Source organism: Mesoplodon densirostris, chromosome 3, assembly GCF_025265405.1.
Source record: "Mesoplodon densirostris isolate mMesDen1 chromosome 3, mMesDen1 primary haplotype, whole genome shotgun sequence".
In the NCBI taxonomy this organism is placed as follows: Eukaryota; Metazoa; Chordata; class Mammalia; order Artiodactyla; family Ziphiidae; genus Mesoplodon; species Mesoplodon densirostris.
In genome coordinates, this window is record NC_082663.1 from 68,710,683 (window position 1) to 68,732,905 (window position 22,223).

The 22,223-nt window shown below is 36.7% G+C and overlaps 1 protein-coding gene across 2 annotated transcripts in view; it reads right to left on the minus strand.

The window, feature by feature from the left end:
- The window catches only part of EDIL3 (EGF like repeats and discoidin domains 3), a 443,986-nt gene that overhangs the window by 108,680 nt on the left and 313,083 nt on the right, over window positions 1-22,223 (minus strand). For both annotated transcript variants that reach the window (XM_060093127.1, XM_060093128.1), the window contains one exon: window positions 18,295-18,479. In XM_060093127.1, the coding sequence (XP_059949110.1) occupies window positions 18,295-18,479 (185 nt within the window). The remainder of the gene's footprint in view (window positions 1-18,294; window positions 18,480-22,223) is intronic.

A 22,223-nucleotide genomic window follows, 5' to 3' on the forward strand; every position in this document is an offset into this window, starting at 1 on the left:
GTTTCTTCGCTCCTATTAAAGTCCATCTTTCTCTTTCTGATGTTTAGTCTCTGCTTGTCAGGAAAAGATCAATGTCTTTCACTGAGAAGGTAGGGGGCTTGGCCAAACTTATAAGACCTTGCTCTCCCCAGATCCCCTAGCTGAACCCCATCTCATTCAAAACTAGACCAAGTCTGACTTGAAGCAGGAGGTATTATGCACCTTCTCTCCCTATCTGTCGGGTCACCTCAGGTTTGCAGTGTATCACTGTACAGGTTATGTCCACACAGGGCATCCAGCTGAGGGGGCTGGGTTCTGCTCACCAAGTGCCTGGCCTCACTGGTCCACTCAGAGGAAGGGGCACTTTCACACAAACATACCTTATGGGCATGCAGTGGCCCGAGCTTACTCTTATTCTAGAGCTGTGATGTTCCCTTGTTTTCCCCCCAGCAGGCTCCTGTTCTGTCCTCATGTGTCAGCTCCCATTTTTTGTGGTACGCAGGCCTCTCACTGTTGTGGCCTCTCCCGTTGCAGAGCACAGGCTCAGGATGCACAGCCTCATTGGCCATGGCTCACGGGCCCAGCTGCTCCATGGCATGTGGGATCTTCCCGGACCGGGGCATGAACCCATGTCCCCTGCATCAGCAGGCGGACTCTCAACCACTGCGCCACCAGGGAAGACCCTGGTATCACTCTTGAGACAAGAACTGGTTCTGCTTCAGGAACCGTGGTTCCACAGCTGAGGTCCTGCTCAGGACACATCTCTCCTACTGAACACTTCTCTCTTATTACACTACAAAACTGCTACAAGTGGTGTTCTAGTCACTGTGCCGATTCTTTGCTGGTACCTGGGCTACTTTGTGTGTGTGTGTGTGTGTTTATCATCATTCACAATTATTTGCCTGACCTTTACATTTTGTTTACCATTCTTTGTTTTCCTCCTCACCTGACCATGCTTAGTCATTTTCCAGAGCTGGGCAAGGCTCTGCAACAACCCCTAGTCCCAAGCCCCCAGCCTCAGCTTTTCAGTCATTCAGCACCTCTCTCTCTGCCCTCTGTTTTGAAATAGGACAGAATGACAGAAGCAAATTACAAATTAAAGAGCTTTGTTTTCTCTAAGTCATACCTCAAGACTGGAAAAAGCTGGGGGACTACCTCTTCCTTGAGGTTCTTAATTTAAAATCAACTGAAATCAAAGCCCTTTTGGTTGTCTTGAGCAAATGAAATGTCTCCACGGGCCTGCAGAGAATGAATCAAATGACAATTTTGGATCAAAAAAGTAAAATCAAGTGGTGGACTGTGGTGAATGAGTGGGCATATGCTCCATTTAGGCCATTCAAATTAGAGATTAAAAAGGACCCAGTGCCATCTGAAAAAAATTAGGCTGAATTTGAATCCAGCCTACTGCTACTGGTCTGCAATCTATGTCTAAACATTCTTTGCAAAGCTAGCTAATTTTGTGCAATTATTATCATTACTACTATAAAATGTTTGCTTTCTCACCTGGTTCTTATCAATTCTACTTCATTGACAAATATCTCCATCTGGGTGAGGTCCAGGGTAGCACTGCTGTGATGATCACTATCTGCATTCTCCTTATCATAAACTATTTAATGAGGGTTTACTAGGAACAAGGCATTTTGCTGAGTATTATACCTAAATTATATATTTTAATGCTTAGAACAGCCCTATAAATTAGTAAATACTATTACTTTTTTTTTTTTTTCTTTCGGTACGTGGGCCTCTCACTGTTGTGGCCTCTCCTGTTGCGGAGCACAGGCTCCAGACGTGCAGGCTCAGCGGCCATGGCTCACGGGCCCAGCCGCTCTGAGGCATGTGGGATCTTCCCGGACCGGGGCACGAACCTGTGTCCCCTGCATCGGCAGGCGGACTCTCAACCACTGCGCCACCAGGGAAGCCCCCTATTACTCTTATTTTGTACATTCTCTCCCCTCTGGCTTCCAGACGTTTAAAGAATTTTATGGTTGACTTCCTTTTGGCTTCATGAGAAGCTGTAGCTGTCAGATGAATCTATGTGACAGTGATATCATGCTCCTGTGCCTAGTTTTATAATGTAAATCAGGATCCACTTTTTTTTTTCTTTTCATTTCCAAAATTTTCCACTCAGAAAAAAAGAAGCATTACTTTGCTACCATTCGTTGGCTAAGATTAAGTCACATGACAAAACATGAAGTTAGCGGTTGAAAAGTTTTATACTTTTTCTGAAAGGAGAACTGCAGGGAAGAGCAGCAGCAAATCTTTTGAACAACAATATAATCTTTCATGCTTTATCTCTTCAATAGGTATCATGTGTCTAGATAATCATGGGCTAGATTCAGTACTTGGTAGTCTAAAATTTTTAAATTAAATTCCCATGTGAAAAACAAACTGTATAACTTATCATACTGAGATACAGTTGTTTTACGTTCTTGCTGCATTACTATTACATCCTAACAGGTATGGGGCATCTATGATTGAAACTTGAAGGTCATGGAGAGCACTGTCTCCTAATTAGCATTAACTAGCCAGCTTAATGTTATTGTTCATTTCTCCATTTTCTTTGTGATTCTGTGTGTATTTGGTTAAGTGGTAGAAAAATAGTAAGACTGATTTACTTGACTTTTACTATGAAATAACTGCTGCTTCTAATTTATTTTGGAGATACTGAAAAGTAGGTAAACTTTTCAAAATTATAAAGGAAATACTAAGAAATAAGATAGATTTCTTTAATATGTTTTGCATTTATTTGATCCATTAAAAAACCCACTTTGGAAATGAATATATTTATGTTCTATATAAACAGATTTTAGTATATTTTAAAAAACTCAAAGAATAAAACTTCCTAAAGAGATTCTATACTTTATATATGTAAAACTAATTAGCACTTTTAAAAATTAATTTACTTTTGGCTGTGTTGAGTCTTCATTGCTGCACGCGGGCTTTCTCTAGTTGTTGCGAGCAGGGGCTACTCTCTGTTGTGGTGCACAGGCTCTAGGCGTGCAGGCTTCAGTAGTTGTGGTACAGGGCCTCAGTAGTTGTGGCTCTCAGGCTCTAGAGTGCAGGCTCAGTAGTTGTGGCGCACGGGCTTAGTTGCTCCACGGCATGTGGGATCTTCCAGGACCAGGGCTTGAACCCATGACCCCTGCATTGGCAGGCGGTTTCTTAACCACTGCACCACCAGGGAAGTCCCCTAATTGGCATTTAAATCCATGATATTATTTACAGATAAAATTTTTCAAGTGTTGTATTTTTCAGTTGCATTTTTTCCCAAGACCTAATAGGCAGAATAATGTTTTCTACTACTATGTTCCCATAGAACTTCAATACCAAAAAACAAACAAAAACAACCCCAAAACAATCTAGTGGATAGACTTTTCTACTTTAGGTCTTTCACCACAAATTTTTCTTAAATACTGGCCATCGTTTTGTTGGTTACTATGGCCTGGTGGATAGAAGAAGAAAAAAAAAGGTGTCAACTGATATGAACAGTGAGCTCAAGAAAGAGCAAGGCATGTTGGGATTCTCTTCTCCACTAAACACTATTGGAGTGGCTCTCTGCATGTGGTAGGTTGGGAACAGTCAGTACCTATCCTGTCTCTCAATTTCACACTTGAGGGTGGAGTGGGCGTTCCAAGGAGTTGGCGGCTCCAAGGTGGCTGGGAGTTTTTAGTTTCTCCTTCAGCTCTCCATAAAGCCTCTCTAATAATCATTTTGTCATAAATTACGGTGTGCTTGCTCTATAAGGGCAGCTTAAAGAAATGTCTCCTACTTCTGTTTTTACCTTCTCTGTGACAGCTCCAACGAGATGCTTCCCTTTTACCAGGAAGTTCTGGGCTCTCCCCTGAAGAAAGCTGTGGTGAGTGAATACATGACTCTGTTGGGAGATCCTATTACAAATACCAGGTTAGACTGGCATTGCTCCCCAAAGGGAGTAACTTTCCAGAAGGAAAGATGGGCTGATAAAACAATGATAATCTCACAAAGGGGGTGAGGGAGAGGAATTTTATAGCATTTTCCAGATAGTTAAGTAGAACTATTGTGGAAAAATTCAGGAGTCTAGGCAACTTTTGAAATATATGAAATAATCCAATTGAAAGGTAGAGACACAAAGTAGCCTATGTTTCCTCCTTACTTTGTCTTGTGATTAAATATAATATAGCCACAGGATTTGGGGTGAAAATTGGTTCCACTACTGTTAATCTCTAAATTTTCTGCCTTAATGCTAAAGAAGAGGCAGGGAAGAAAACTCACACAGGGCACTTAGCCTGTTCCAAGAACCCTGAATTATGTTTTTTTTTTTAATATCTTTATTGAGGTATAATTGCTTTACATTGTTGTGTTAGTTGCTGCTGTATAACAAAGTGAATCAGCTATATGTATACATATATCCCCATATCCTCTCCCTCTTGTGCCTCCCTCCCACCCTCCCTATCCCACCCCTCTAGGTGGTCACAAAGCACCGAGCTGATCTCCCTGTGCTATGCGGCTGCTTCCCACTAGGTATCTATTTTACATTTGGTAGTATATATGCATCCATGCCACTCTCTCACTTCATCCCAGCTTACTCTTCCCCCTCCCTGTCTGTCCTCAAGTCTGTTCTCTACGTCTGCGTCTAGTATCTCATGGTCATTGTTAGCAATATCTATTATTGTGCTATACAAATCAAAGGACTAATTAACAAAAATCCATGATAATTTAAATTCCATAATTCCACTAGAGCTATATATATATCATACTGAGAGAATTCAGTCTTCCAACAGCCCTGTGGAATGGGCATTTACTAAATTTCTCAGCTGAACAAACTGATGATGGAGGTTGGGAGGGATACCATCTCCAGTGTCATTCAGGAGATCAAGGGTCAGGTCCTAAGGACTGTGTGTGTCTTTTTATAACATGAACTCAACTGAGCCAAGAATCTTTGAGGATCCTAAACGCCACCTAGTGGTAATTTCTACAAACTGTAGACACAGTATCCCAAATGTCATTGAGAGTCACTTAGGGGCATTCCTGGCAACTTCAACACATTCACATGATGGAAAATATTATACTGAGGCCCTTTATATTGAAAGAGACTGACTTCCAGCATAGATCTCCTTGCTCTATGTGTGGATCTCAAAGGGTTCATCTTACCCTCATAAATCCACTAGACACAGAAGAGTCAGAATAAAGAATAGTTTCTTTTTTTTCCAGAACAAAATAGGGATTAATAATTTTGAAGTGGAGGACAATTTAAGCATATTTGTCTGGGAGTTAACAAACTATTAGATTTCTAATATCTATTCATCTGGAGTATAGGCACAGTATAAAATAATTATAGGTGAGCAATTTATTAAAACCATTATCCATTGACTAAATCATCACTATATCACCATGATAGCTTAGTTCAGTTAGAGATTCCAGGGGAAAGAAACTAGACAGTGTGAAAATAGGGTTGCTGGATTTAGCAAAATAAAATATAGGATGCCCAGTTAAATTTGAATTTCAGATTAACAATATTTGTGTGTGTGTGTGTGTAAGTATGTCCCTTGCAATATTTGGGACACCCTTATATTAAACAGTAATTCATTATTTATTCTTAACTAAAAATTATACATTTTTATTTGGCAACCTTAAATTAAAGAAAGTGCTATACATAGTTTCACTGGTAACTGATTCGTTCTGATTAATAAAATAATAGTAACACATTTTTATAGTAATTTTTTAAAGCACTTTACTATGTTAATTCATTTTGTCCTTAACACAACCCTATAAGATACTACTGTTACTATTTAGAAAATGAGACTATTGAGACACTAATGTGTAGAATCGTTCTTCTGTAGTCCCACAACTGGTTAGTGGCAGAGAAAGGGTCTGAACCCAGACAGTTCTGCTATAGAGTTTACCATCCTAACATTACAAAATACCTTTTCTTATCAAATATACCAATTAATTTAAAATTAACTCTATAAACTGCACACACATCAACAAGTTTTGAAAACATTATTCAACAGACTTTCAATAAGCACCTACTTTAAACAAGGCCTCTTTATGAGACAAAAACAGTAAACTTAATACTTTATCTTCACTGGACATATTTTACTCTCTTCAAATGTTACTTCAGAAATTGGTAGTATCTCACGGTAATTGTTAGGAATATCTGTTATTGCACTACACATATCAAAGGACCAATTAAAAAAATTAACAAAAAAATTAACAAAAAATTAACAAAATGATAATTCCGTAATAACTCCATAATTTCATACACTAGACCTTAATTCTATCTATCTATCTATCTATCTATCTATCTATCTATCTATGTACCTACCCACCCACCCACCCACCGATCCACCCAGCTACTTTTCATAGCCAGAGGATACTAGAGATACAGAAACAAACACAGATCCTCTTTCTCGGATTTTAGATCTGGTTCTATGTGAGTATGCTCGATACAACCTATTTCCTAGAGAATTAGGAGAAACTAAAGATTTGTTGTTGGATTCATTCGTTTAATAAAAGTCAGATCAATATAAGGCTGAAATTTTTGAATTCTGCCTACTGGTATAATGACATTTCCTTAATTTGAAGTATCTGATACTCTTCTCCTAAGGTGCAGTTAGATACACACTCAAATAATTTTCAATTCAACATATCTAAGCAAGTCCCATTAAAATGGTAGCCTCTAAATGAATATGTTTATCAATCAAGCCATAAATTACCAATTCCTTTCTCTCCAATTTCAGACAGTGCAAGAATCCCTCAATATATATCCAGAAACGTACATTTCTATGCCCATTCTAGACCTAAAAACATCAGAGTCTTTGGGAATGGCATTTGGGCATCCACATTTTCAGCCAGCTCATGCCAGCTGATTCTGAAGCAGGAGGTCTCTAAACCACACTTTGAGAAAATGACTTTGACACCAACATGCAAAAAGATACAAGCAGCTGGTGGTGTGCATTTTCCCAGTGAGGGCATTAAAGCTGCTTTATTTTTAGAATTTCCCCTATTTCCCATTATGGAGCTTTGAGGCGGGTGTAGAGACATACATATATATACTTAGTGTTACATTCTAAGTACTCTTAGATCCATTACCTTGTATATACAGCTCCTTCCACATCACCAGGCATATACCTAACAGAACAGATGGGTCCTGTGGTACTCATGAAGGGCTATCAAACCCTACAGCTTTGGGATTAAAATCCATAGTGCTTCTCATGAAAGAAACAAAAGCCGAGCCTCAGATAGTTGGCAGCATGTTGGGAGAAGGGAAAAAGGTGACTCAGAGTTTAACTGGAATGACAGTTATTCAATTACCCTTGCTTTTATTTTATTCATTTACTTTCAGCCCTCTTAACCATATTTGGTTTTGTCCGCTATGTTGCCTACAAAATGGTATTAATAATCATTATACAATGCCACAATGATAATTAATACAATTTTGAATACAATCTACAAAATTTTATTTTAATTTTAAAACTATAGATATCATATAAATAGGTACTAATTAACAATTATTATAGGTAAATATCTCTTGATTTCTCTCTTACTGGATAAAATGCTTTTTATCTGCTTTTAGCTTTCTCTATCAAAAGCCACTGAGCACGTAGAAGAGAAAATGTATGGGGCAACAGAAATCATATTCAAAGAGACTGCGGTCTCACTTCTTAAGTGAGGAAAACCTGCAAGGAACGTATCTGTAAAATAATGATGCGTTCACAGTTCTGAGCTTGCTTTGCTCAACAGATGGATGCTACAAAATGTCCGTTGCATGTATTTAGTGCCCTATTTTACTGTAAAACAGTAACTATCCTAATATGAATTCTATGTTAAAGTTTAATGCATGTCAGTTACAAAAGCTTCCATCATTGGAATGAAGAGAGAGACCTTTACACCGTGAACACAGAGAAGGCAAAGCCAAAGGGTAAGAACATTTTCAGGAGGCCCAACTTTACAGTTTATTTAAAGATAAGTTCCAGTGAAAATCTGTCATTTTAAATGAGAGGGAAACAGTTTTAAAGAAAATTATCAGATGCTCTTTTCAACAAATGGGAGAGAATATTTTTTACCACTTGAGTTGACAAACATTTGTGTGCTGTTGTGAACTTCTCTAGCTAATAAACTCATTAGCTTATAGGAACTGTTTCTTAAGAGGCAAAACTGTTCACATGTTACTTTCTGTGCTTAGAGTGGTCAATGTACAGAGTCCATTTTATTCATGACATGGGTTGACTATGCTTCAGGCACACCTGGGCTAACTTTAGCTTATGTGCAACATTCTTTCTGAAGAGGAAATGAAAATAATGCTTTGAAAGCACTTAGGCAATTTTATTTTATTTTATTTTGTGGTACACGGGCCTCTCACTGCTGTGGCCTCCCCCATTGCGGAGCACAGGCTCCGGACGCGCAGGCTCAGCGGCCATGGCCCACGGGCCCAGCTGCTCCGCAGCACGTGGGATCCTCCCGGACCGGGGCACGAACCCGTGTCCCCTGCATCGGCAGGCACTTAGGCAATTTTATTTTATTTTATTTTTTTATTTTTATTTTTTTTGCTGTACGCGGGCCTCTCACTGCTGTGGCCTCTCCCGTTGCGGAGCACAGGCTCCGGACACACAGGCTCCGCAGCCATGGCTCGCAGGCCCAGCCGCTCCGCGGCATGTGGGATCTTCCGGGATCGGGGCACGAACCCGTGTCCCCTGCATCGGCAGGCGGACTCTCAACCACTGCGCCACCATGGAAGCCCTAGGCAATTTTAAATGCTTGGTTTGTACATATATGGACATAGAATTGATGAAATTGTGATATTGAGTAGGTCTATCACAAAAATAGAAGAATGAAGTGAATTGGAGAACCATATTTCCAAATACACATATTTTGCATATATTTTGCTGTACTGAAAAAAAAAAACCATGAAAATCACGAACAAAATTCACACACAAAAAAGGCTACTAAGGTTAGACTTCTTTCTACATGATGTCAGATGCAAACAGCCATGAAAAATGGCACTCAAAGGAAAAGAGAGAAACTGGAATTTTGAGTCAAGTTCTGATACTTACAGGATTAAGTCATATAACCTCTATAATTTTTTCCTATTTTGGGACAGAACACTTTACATAAATAATTATATGTCTCCAGATTATTATAAAGATACAGATTATTAGAAAAGCCTTTTGAAAACAACGAAGCGCTACAGAAATGCAAATTAATTAATACAGAATATTCTAAAGTGGTTTCTGGAGATGTTAAGGTAGTTATTTTTATTTTTAATTAATTAATTAATTTAAATATATAGTTTTTTTAAAAAGATTTTTTGATGTGGACCATTTTTAAAGTCTTTATTGAATTTGTTACAATATTGCTTCTCTTTTATGTTTTGGTTTTTTGGCTGTGAGGCATGTGGGATCTTAGCTCCCCGACCAGGGATCTAAGCTGCACCCCCAGCACTGGAAGGTGAAGTCTTAACCACTGGACCACCAGGCAAGTCTCTTGGTAGTTATTTTTAAAAAGCACTCCATGACCAAATAAGTTTGAAAATCACCAAATAAAACAAATCTCTTTCCTATAGGATTCTTAAGCATCCTATGTTAATATTCATCTGAATCAGTAAGATCAGAGAAGAGGATATAGACTTTACTAAATATATTTCAGCATAGAATCTTTTATTTATTTATTTTTTTTGTGGAGAACCTTATAGAAACTGTTTTTCAGGGTACATTTTGAAAAATGCTGATAAAAATGACCATTGGGGGAGAAAGGGAATCTAATTCGTTTTAAAGAACACACATCTTCAGGATGAAAGAGTGATATATGTTATCCTAATTTCATCAGTTCATAATCAGACTGAGAAAGAAAGGACCGTTTAGAAACTCTGGGTCTGTAGTCAGGGGGACTGGATTCCGCTGGTAGAACTATGTGAAGAAAAGATGCATCTGGAAAAATAAAAATTTTGAATGCCAGGACCAGGAGCTAAGAGAGCTAAGACTGAGGTCAGCTATGGCCCTGTGAGAGCCAGGGCAGGGCTGAAACTCCACAAAGATGAAAATGAGCTGATGATAAATAGGCAATGAGCCTTCAGAGGGCAGGCTGGAGCCCTAATGCAAGACCAAAGAGGAGATAAACCAAAGAACAAGGACCCAGCAAAGCTCAGATGAGAAGAGGGCACAAGGGGAGGGCAGTCAGATGTGCACCAGGTTTCGCAGGGAGTAGCAGGCAGGCCAAATGGAGGAAGCAGCATTGGATATCTAGACAGACCTGGGCAAGGAGCTTAAGTCATGAGTTAAGAAGTCAAAACTCTGGTTGGCCTTGATATTGAACCCACAATCTGTCCTGGCCAAGGAAATTGATATCTATTTTCCTCTGAAATATATACTAATTCCAGAAAGTGATTAAAATATATACTAATTCCAGAAAGTGATAATTGGTAGGCAGCTATGTCCTTAGGCACATCATAAGGGATATGAGAGAATATTCTAACCAAAGGCTAATACGGAAATGAGCAAGGGTAGATGGACCTACACTTTCCAGTAGACATACCATGCCAAAGAAATACAATAGCAGCATAAAACGGAGACATAAGAAACTTCAAAGTCATTTCACTGAGGCATGTTTTCCTCACAGAAATGCTAATTTAATAGTGAAAGAGAAAATGAATGTAATATTTGCTATAAATAAATTTATTTTATGTCGACATTAGCTGGCAAATAAATACTTCACAAATGAAAGACACCTTACTCATAAATGTAAATGGAAACTGAATGACTATTCATCATAGCACCACTGGTTTAGAAGAAAAATTACAAAGATCTCTAGTATAAACCAAAGTAACCAGGCCAGGTGAACTTAACTACAACCAAGAGTGTTGGGCAAAGAAGCGCTGTCTAAAATGTGGTGTGTGCACAAAGGACCCACCATCGAGTTGTAGGAAGAAAGCTAGAATTTTCATCATATTTCCTATTTGTTTTATCTTAAACCAAAAAATAGATATTATATTTTCTAAATATTTAACTTGTGTGTGTTCAATATTTAACAACGTAAGGGGTATACAATTTTTACAGTGTAGAAGCACAGATTTAGAGGGCAAGCTGGATCCAAAGAGGTAGCAGAAGCTCTCCTTCAAGGAAGGTATGGCCAGAGCTATGCTATGCACTGGACCCTGGAAGAGCTTCCTAATCCAACAAACATTCCCTGAAAAAAGGAATCCCCTCACTCACTAAATGGTTTACAAAATACTGTGGTAAAAATCATTGCATGAGTTTCCTGGTGTATTGAGCTCCCCTTGTACTGCTGACTGGCTGTGCAATCTTTAGCAAATCTCTCAGAATCTCTGTAGCCTCCTAAAACAGAAATAACTTAGTCACTGAGTGGGCTGCTTTAAAGACAAAATGAGATCACTGATTAAAGTTGATTCCCATTTTATTTGAAAGCCTTCACAAATGCTCATCTTACTTGAAACAGTATTCCCAAGTTCTAAATTTTACTCACTGGCATATTTTCAGTTCATATTTTTAGAGGGAAATGATTACTATTCTTATAACTATATTTTGTTACTATAAAGATAGCTAATATGCCACAAATTAAAATTTATCTGCATACAAAGGAATCAGAAGTCATTCAGTTTTCATTCTCATAAAAACACGAATGGGCCTGCTGTGCATATACAATTCTTTTAAATCCTGCTGTTCAGTTTTTCAGTGGTTTCAAATATGGCTTCTAAGTAGAAGCATCCAGCTTCCCATGTTCCTGTTTATTGCTTTTGGAATGTTGAATCCATAACAATTAGGGCATCAGTAATCACACCTGCAGGTGGACACAATGCCGAATGTATCTTTCAATTCCTTGCACGTGGTATTGTATTTTGTTGTAAGAGGGGTTGCAAAAATATTTATTTGAATTAAAAAATTATGAAGCCATTTAAAATAACCTCCGAACCACAAAGCTTCCATCCAATTTTCATGTACCATCGGGGCTTGCCTTCCAAAACTGCACCCTGCACTCAATCTGATCTACTCCTTCCTCTGCCACCAGAACTATTGCTTTGTGTATTTTTCATGATGTGCTATATGTAAATGCTAATGTGTTAGTACTTCATAATGGCTTGATAGGTCTCATTGCCTTGTCTTAGGGAATTCTTTTCTTTCAAGCTGTTTAAAGAGAGATATAAAACAAAGAAATGACTCAAAATGAGAATGGGTGGAAAGGTAGGGGGAAAAATTTTGGGTATTGAGTAGTTATAATATGCAGAATATAAAAGTTAGCTTTTTTAAAGGTTAATTTTAAGATTATATGGCTATACCATAACACTAATTAGATTATATGATGTTGTTAACTTCACCAGAAATTATCTGGTAGGTTTGGTAATTTTCTGACTACTTTGGATTTGGCCAATCATCATTTAGATACTAGAATCTTAGTGGTGTGAGAGTTTTTTAAAAGGGAAGGTTGCCTGAGAGGTTATCTTTTTTTGTAATAGCTACATTTTAGAAAAAGAGCAAAAACTGATCCCAGAGTATTGCTGTGATTTGTCAGCCTTCAAAACCAGATTTTTGGAGTTCGAATTATGCCCTCAGTACAGCTACACTGATGTTTATGGCACTTTTCTTTGAGCTCTAAGTATTTTCTGTATAAATATCCTACTCAATTGTGTTTTGCTCATTAAAAGTTTTTTTTTCCTAATGGATCATGGAGATTTCCTTTGATATTATAAAATTATAAAAAAATTTAAAGATGAATTCATAATCCAAGCAAAGTATAGACCTCCTTTGATTCATTTCATATACTCCAAAATATATTGCCACTTATGAAAGATGGAAGATATTTTACAATCCTGCATAAATTGTTTCATTATTTGATCTCTTGTAGATCTGCTTTATAACTGAAACCTTCCTGCAGGCTTACTGTTTACTAGATATGAAAGACTGAAATAGTGAATTGGAAATCAGAATATTCCTTCATATTGCCAAACGTTTCCCAGTGGCTTAGAGGTCCCTTGATCCTCAAAAACCGTTCCTTTAGCTCTTCTGTAAATAAATTGTCCAGAGAGCAAGGGAAGTGAATGGCTTTAAAGAAGTTATAAAATTTATGGCTAGAATACTCCCTTTTAAAAATCTGAAATGGACTAAATTAAACAAGGCTTATTTAATTTGAAAACCTAAATTCAATTGCCTTCTTACACATTTCCACAAAATTAGTACTGAAATGAAACTATAGGGTTAGCTGCAATTTTGACAAAGGTCAGCATTAAAATGTGCAGTCTAACAACTCTATTAATTCTACTAATTTGGTTGAAATACTATGCAGACTACCTTAAATTAGCAAATGTCCCATGAAATAGACCAAAAGGTCATTTCCTAAGTGACACTCGGACATTTTTCTTCCTATTAGTCATTTATATTATGCTACCCTTTATGAAATCTGAAAAAATTTTCATAGATTCAATTATGGATGATGAATTATCCATTTTCTATAGTCACCACCAAAAAATAGGGCAATGAGTATATACACAGTGTATTCACTATAAGAGAATTGATGATGTCTTATTTAAAACAAGTTTTTAATCAATCCAAGTTAATTTGTAGAGTGTTCTTTGTTTAGATGCAACTACTGTAGCAAAATATTTCTTCACAATTTATAAGATTATCATCAATAATGTTCCTACTCCTGATAGACTGTCACTAAACATCTCAACCTCATGATGAATTTTAATCAGTTTGTATAATCTGAGCATAAATAAAAAGGAATTTACTCAATCTGTTGAAAAGGCCCTGAAAATGAACATTAAAAGCACATAGACATTCTAAGAAGAACATGATTTCAGTAGAGAATAATATAATATATATATAAGATATATATAATACATATATTATATATATAAGATATTCCTTAAAAGAATGCATAAAGATTCCTTAAAATATATCACAATTGGGTAAAGGATTTTTTTTTTTTTTTTGGTTTCATTTTCAACAATTGTATTTCCAGATACTATATGATCAGGTTTTGGAAAAAACTATGAAACTGAAATAAAATTCTCATTATTAAAGCGTTACATGTATAGTTGTCATATAAAAGAAACTTCTAAAAAAACAGTTAGTAGGAGACCGATAACGAAGAAATAGGATTTAAATGGCAGCCATGCTATTTTTCAGAATTGATGCATTTTAGTTAAGGTCACAGCCAAAATTTATAAGTTCAGAAGCCTTAAATAAGGATAAAAATTGATTCTATACCAAAAATTAAAAAGAAATCACCCTATACATTATCTATGAACATATTAGTCTTATTTTCAACAAAGATACTAACAAGTGTAACAATGTACAGTTGAACAGATTCTACTCTCTTGAGGAGAAAACACTAAAAATTGTCAATTCTGGAGTATTTTCTTGCATGATGTCAAAAACGAAAAAATAAAAATAAATAAAGATGTCAATTCACCTTGCCTTGGAGATTCTGAATATGTTTTGACACAACAAAAAATAGACATATACTACGAACAACTAGTTCTTGAATTGTCAGAAAATCTGTCACCAACAGAATGAATCAATTTCAGCATGCAAGTGACTTTAAGAAGACAGATGAAAAGTCATCTTAAAAAAAGTGATGGGGGCTTCCCTGGTGGCGCAGTGGTTGAGAATCTGCCTGCCAATACAGGGGACACGGGTTTGAGCCCTGGTCTGGGAGGATCCCACATGCCACAGAGCAACTGGGCCCATGAGCCACAAATACTGAGCCTGCGCGTCTGGAGCCTGTGCTCCGCAACAAGAGAGGCCATGATAGTGAGAGGCCTGTGCACCGCCATGAAGAGTGGCTCCTGCTCGCCGCAACTAGAGAAAGCCCTCGCATAGAAACAAAGGCTTAACACAGCCAAAATTAAATAAATTTAAAAAAAAAAAGTGATGGATGAAGGTTTGCATTGAACATTACACCATGATTCATGTAAAAATACTTGTTTTATTTTGATCTTTCTAAAGAAATTTGCCATTGGCAATACCGTTATATGGGTATTTCTAGAGTCTACCAGCCTGTCTGAGTTACTTATGGGGTGTAAAATATTTTGTCTTATTCCACATGGCATTATGATTCACAAATAATGTTGGCCACACCCAGTTAATCTTAGATATGACTGAAATGTTTTCAATGTTAAAAATATTATACAGCAACAAAGAACAAGTTTAACTTCACCATTCAAGTCTAACAAATGGAAAGGATATTTTCCATGGTTTCTTCTAATTAAGAACTTGAAAAGTTCATAAAGGCTATGAATTATGAAAATTTAGTTCCTTTATTAAAAAGGCCAGACCTTTAATATGAAATTTTAGATTTATTTTTCAAATATTACTTAAAACTTTGAGGATATTAGCAGTTGATCTCTTAAATTGTGGAGCAAATTATATGCATTTTAGGCCCAAATCACTAAATTGAATAGTACTTTGATCGATTCACTCATTCTTTCATTCAATGGTACTTATTTTGGGAATGTAAATTGGTACAGCCACTATGGAAAACAGTATGGAGGTACCCTAAAAAACTAAACTTACAGTTACCATATGATCCTGCAATCCTACTCCTGGGCATATATCTGGAGAAAACTATAATTTGAAAAGATACATGCACCACAATGTTCACTGCAGCACTATTTACAATAGCCAAGATATGGAAACAACCTAAACGTCCATCGTCAGATGAATGGATAAAGAAGATGTGGTACATACATACAATGGAAAATAGCCATAAAGAATGAAGTAATGCTATTTTCAGCAACATGTATGGACATAGAGGTTATCATACTAAGTGAAGTAAGCCAGACACAGAAAGACAAATATCATATGATGTTGCTTATATATGGAATCTAGAGCAAAGAAAAAGATACAAATGAACTTATTTACAAAACAGAAGTAGACCCACAGACATAGAAAACAAACCTGTGGTTACCAAAGAGGAAAGGGATGGGGGAGGGATAAATTAGGAGGTTGGAATTAATATATACATGCTACTATATATAAAATAGACAACCAACAAGGACCTACTATATAGCACAGGGAACTATACTCATTACTTTATAATAACCTATAAGGGAAAAAAATCTGAAAAAAAAATATATGTTCACTGTGCTGTAGACATGAACCTAGCACAATATTGTAAATCAACTATACTTCAGTAAAACAAAAACAGTACTTATTGAATGCCTACCACATGTCAGGTATTGTGACAGGTATTTAGTTAGGTACTGGACAACAGACTGAGAAAGTAGAAAAAGGCAAATGTGGTTCCATCCTTCCTGGAGCAAATAATGTAGCATGAAGACACAATAGAGTGTGATAATGTGACAGTGAGAGAATTACAGGGGACACAGTAGTATCCAGATGAGAACTTAAGCCAGATTTGGTGTGGGATGGAGCTGGCAGCAAAGCCTTCCCAGAGGAAAGTGCATCTAAACTAGAGTTGAAGGATTTAACCAACAGAAGGTTGGGGATGCTCTGGGCAGTGGTGCTGTCTCCATTCTTTTCCTCTAGGAAGAGCACATTTATAACGGAAGGGGAAGAGAGAGGTAGTGTATGGTTTGAGAAACTGAAGCAAATTTAGAAGTGTGGTTAAGAGGTGAATTGAGGCCAAATCACGCCAAGATTTTTAGGCTATCTTAAGGAAGCTGCACTTGATTCTGAGGCTGATGGGGAACAATTGAAGGGTTTAAATAAAGGAGTAAAAGAATCACATCTACATTTTAGGGAAAAAAAAATCACACAGGTTACAATTTGGGAAACAGGTTTTTAGAGAGTCAGACCAGAAACCAGAAGGCTGGTTAGGAGGCTTCTGAAAAACCAAGGTGAAAGAGGGTGGCAGACTAGATCCTGGAAGTGGCAGTGGGGATGGTGAGAAGAGAAAGAATTTTAGAGAAGTTGAATCCTTTTTTCAGTAGTTGAAATAAACAGTACTCACTAAATTGGCTAATGTGAGTGTGTGGAGTTGGTGAAAATGAGGTTGTCAGGAAGTTAACAGGCAGAGGAAGGGTGGCCTGGAGGACAGCGGGAAGCAGCGGCTAGACGGATGAAGAAAAACAAAGTGTGGTGTCATGCAAACCAAATGAAAGGAATGGTTTATGAAAGAGGTAATGTCTTAGGAGCAAGAATAGTGTGTTGCTCACTCATGTGCAATCACTATTTATCATGGTATATGACGCTTCAGAGGTACATCACAAACATTTGTCAAATGAATGATTTAATTTAGTAGTACTGCTACATATAGGCAAGGACATGAGGCTGGGTTCTGGGATGATAAATGTGTCCTGTATTACATATATATATATATGTATAAAGCCTACCTTCCAAAAGTTCACAGAATAGTAAAAGGAGAAAGACATACATAATTATCCATTATGTATGGTAATGAAAGAACTAAATAAAGCTTCAGATCAATAAAGATCCAGGTAGAATGTTAGGGGACAGTAAAGTATTTCTGTAAGAATAGGGAAAAAGTAGGGTGAAGAAAGAAGAGACTATTGGAAATTTCAGGTGACTTGGTAAGAACAGTTTCATATGTGGCAAATCTGGTTTGATGAGGGGTGATATTTGCTATTGTAATTGTTTTCATGATTTCCAGAAATACAATGAATTACCACAGTTTTGAAACTCATACATGCAGCATAAAAATCAATAAGAGAATACATATCTTTCAAATACAATGACCTCATTATAGAATTAAGCTGTCTTACTTTTCTTTGCTACAGAAGACATTAACAAATATGTGTATACTTAAAAGTACTCCACAAATAAGTGCGCTTCAAGAAGGTTGTTTTAAGAAGCACTGACTATAATCTTACCTCATTTGCAAATGATAAACAGACTGCAACGTCTATGCTTTCCTTCTACAAGCAAGCTTTCTTATGAGAATGTAATCAAATTGCTCCATTGCTTAGCAACCACAGATAAAGAGCTAATAAGTCATGAGTCATGATTCTATGGGAACAATCTGCTGGTCAGTGGCATGATTTCAAGGCAGTTTGGATTCCTGCTGTGATGCTTTCAAACCAATATTGACACAAAGCATTAGAATAGATGAGGGTTAAAATGCAAATCCTCTCATAATCAATCAAATTGACCTATATGTAGTGTGATTTGGTCCACCCTGCTGCATCAATCTCACAGTAGCATCTATAAATCAACATCAGAGTAAAAATAACACATGAAAACGGATTCATAAGGAATTTTTGTTTTACCCATTTAGTTAAGCCACAGAGGAAGGCGCATTTAAACTAGTATGAAGCTAATGACTCCGATATTTATCTAACCAACAGGAAATCCTCTAAGGAAGAGGAAAAGTGGGTAGTGAGACATTTTTAGAAAATATTACCTGTAACCATTGTGACTGGTCATTGTGGCCGGAGGTCCAGGCATTCACTTTGCCCTGCTTGTCCAGCCGAGCTTTCCTTGGTTCCCAAGTGAACATGTCCATATTGAGAGTTCTGAAGATGCTGGAAGCAGTGATCTGATAGTCCTGTATGTGTCCTGATTTCATCCCCAGAGGCTCAGAACAGCCTGGAAGAAAATGATAAGGGCTCTATGAGAAAAATAGTTGATCATGCTGGGAAGTTTTCTGCATTCATTTTGGACAGGCAAGAGAAGATTAAGCATAATTCTATTCATTCCCCCAAAGAGAGAGCATCTAAATTCAAAAAAAGGCTATAATCAGAAATAAATCGGGAAAAAAATCAAAAAACAAGATAACCAATTCAAGTTATTTTGTCTGAATATATTTTGGAAAAATTGAAAACAAGACAGACAATTCAAACTACTTTTCTGTGATAGATGATTTTGCAAAATGAAAGCAATGTTGAAATGCTCTCTCCTGTCTTATTACTGATAACCTCATGACGGTTTCCCGGTTTTCAAGAGTTCCATTTTGTCTTTAAAAATGGAACATTTTCTCAGAAAGGATATTTGATTTTCTTTTATTTGTTTTCATAATACTGAAAATGAAAATTCCCTCAGTACAAGGTCACTTTCACAAACTGCTCCAATGGTATATTCTAAACTGGACAGCATTTGTTTTCTAAGAAACCTGTTCATCATTATCACTGATTCTTATAATACCAACATGGCTTCTTCTGGAAGATAGGAAACTAATATTTATTCAGCATATACCATATACCTCACATTGTGCTAGTGTAGAATTTAAACTAACAGATAACAGAAAAAAAATAAGCTAATTCTAGCAAAAACCATTACTGGACAAGACTTTTCATAAATTTTTATGTTTTAATCATACTCCATAACCTCTAGTATTGGATATTTTTTGAAGATTTTCAAATCTGCCACATATATTTTCAGGTTTGACATGATGCAGAATTTGGGTTTGTTTGCCCTTGAAAAATCTTGTATGTATGTATGTACATATATACAGTATTTCCCAATGTTGAATTGCAATTGTGACAAAATTACATTCACAAAGCTTGTAATGGAAAGTATGATTCTATTATCATATTAGCCAGAGGCTGAGTCTCCCATATGTAAAATTTTACCTTTTGGCCAAGGAACACACAGGTAAGTTTGATCATCAAGAAAGCCAAGATAAAATAGGAGACTTCTCTGATCAATGTCATCTCCTCATACTCTGCTAATGCCCTACATACTAGCGGTGTGGCCTTGTACTCATTATTTAACTGCTTTGTGCCTCAGTCTTCTCATCTATAAAATAGTGATAATAATCAAAATTATCTTTAAAAAGTCTTCTAAGAAATTAGTTGATGAAATATTTAGAAACAGTGCTGGCATATAGCTACCATTCAGTAAACATTAGCTATTTTTATTATCTCCATTAAGCTTATTCCAACAGATGACAGTATTAAGTCCCCAAATTAGCATACCAGTGAGTATTAAAGAATATCTTATGATTGGTTGCAATTTCTGAAACTAGACCATTTTCAGTCCAGGCTCTAAGAGAGGTGGTTTAGAACTTTTCACTGATAAATATAATTCTTAATTACAATTACTTGCTTTCTGTTCTAGTCGATCTAGATCAAGTCTTCCTTCTTGAAGCTCCTCCATATTTGCCTTCACCTCCACCTTCTAGGAAATTCCTATCCTATGCAAACATGACAGAGACTGACATAGAGGGCTAGCCAATTGTATGTCTTAGCTCAAGTTTTGTTGAGTTGCAGGCATAGGAGACCTATACCCCAAGTTTCATGATATAAGTAGTTCTAAATCCTAAATACAAATTCTGAAAAAGAAAAATTTCATGACAAAAATCTCAAAGATTTTAGAAAGTTCTAAAGTCTTAATAGCATGCTCTATCTTCAAGCAGTTCTAAGGTAACGTGCGTTGTCTGTATTATGGATTTCTGACTTTTTCTTCTGTTATCACCACCAGCCCCCCACCTTGCCACTGGAATCTTTGTACAACTGCTTGGCTTGCAGAAGAGACACAAAGGAAAGAGACACAAAGTTGCTTTTCTCCTTTTTGAGATGTAACACAGTTTTTGAAGTATTGGATAGAAAAGGCATACCTTTACTTTGACCATTTCTGCTTAGTTATAGAATTCATTTCATTACCCACTCTGCTGCCTCGTACTCAGCCCAGGGAAGTGCTGAATAATTTGTTCAAAGAATGAATGAATGACTATTCTTCTACTAATTACGGTCATGATCCATTTCATTCTAAACATCTTAAATCATATCTCTTTCGAGAATTTAGGGGAATTTTCTTTGTAAGTATCTGGAAAAAGATTAACTGCTATCTTCTAGGCAGGCTGACAGCTCTTATAACAGTTTATTGAATACAATAAGGCAGCCTTGGGCTTTACAGTGTTGCACTAGATTGTGGGAAATAGTTTGGTACATTCTACTAATGTTTATTTCCAAGTGTTATAGCTAACCTCTCTGTCAATTTGCCTCACACCACCAATTTCCCTTCTCATCCATATGATTTTTATATGTATAAATTAACTCTTTTACCAACATGGAGAGCACCTGAACAAAATGAGGTATTAACAACAAAATTGATTATTTCTAAAGTGAGGTGGTGCCCTAGCTTTACATTTTTATTAATTTTTTTGGCCACACCAAAAAAATGTGGGATCTTAGTTCCCCGACCAGGGATCAAACCCATGCCCCCTGCATTGGGAGCACAGAGTCTTAACCACTGGACTGCCGGGAAGTCTCATTGTTTTTTAAATTTTTATTTATTTTTTCATAAGCATTCATTAAGAGATATTATTCTCTGCATACACTTTCAAAATCATTTTGTGGGGTTGGGAGATGAGGTGTGGCTTCTTTTTGAAAACATAAAAATCCGTAAAGGGTCAGGTGTAACCTCTTGTCAAACTTGAAAGTAAAATATATTCATATCTTAGGGGTGTAACTGTGCCATGTCTGAGAGACTGGCCCTCATGAATCAAAAGACTGAAAAATTGGGGAAGGCGATGTTGTAGCAACTAAAAAGCATGGGACTTAACAGCAAACTTTATCATATGGTGGCTTCCTCTTGATTGCTTTATGATGAATGACTTACTGATGACATTGGCCTGTGGTGATATAGTGGCATGCAATATAAACCGTGCAGCAATAATTCTGCTGAGATTTACTGGTAGTCAATAAGCCAGTTCAAATTACCAAAATAAGGAAAACATCCCCATTACGATAATTAATGGTACTAAAACTGTATGTTGATTGCTTCATAAAAAACAGCCATATATAATATGAAAATGTGATTCTTAAAATATCAATAGATTTACTCATCTGCCCAAATGTCTCTAACTCCTTTGAATGCAACGGGTTCATTTAAAGTTTGGTTGTTTTTTAATAGTAACTTCTGTTTCCCTGAAAATCATTCCCTTTCTTAACATCACAAATAAACACAAGAAGGGAAATAGATAAAGTGTGCATTTTAACCTATATGCAACAGTTTGAAATGAATAAAAAGCTCTCAGTTGTCTCTTTGCAAGGATGTGTCCTATTTTTAACTAAACGGCACTTCTGTAAGTATGACAAAAGTCTCTCATACTTGGAGGTTACACTAAAAAGTGGGGCACACATGAATTTTTAGTTTTCTTAAAAACACAGTGGTTTGAACAAAATCTCAGGCCAAAGTGGCAAAGATAGTTTGTAAATGTTGATGACAGAAATCTAAGAACAACCACCAAAAATATAGCACAGTGAAATGCCTAGACAGATTTTCTGTTTAGTTCAGAATCTAGCTAGATTGAAAGTGAATGACTGTGAGATCCACTCATAAAGTCTTCATCTTTATATCTAGTCCTGATGCTCCTGGAAGACAAGGATT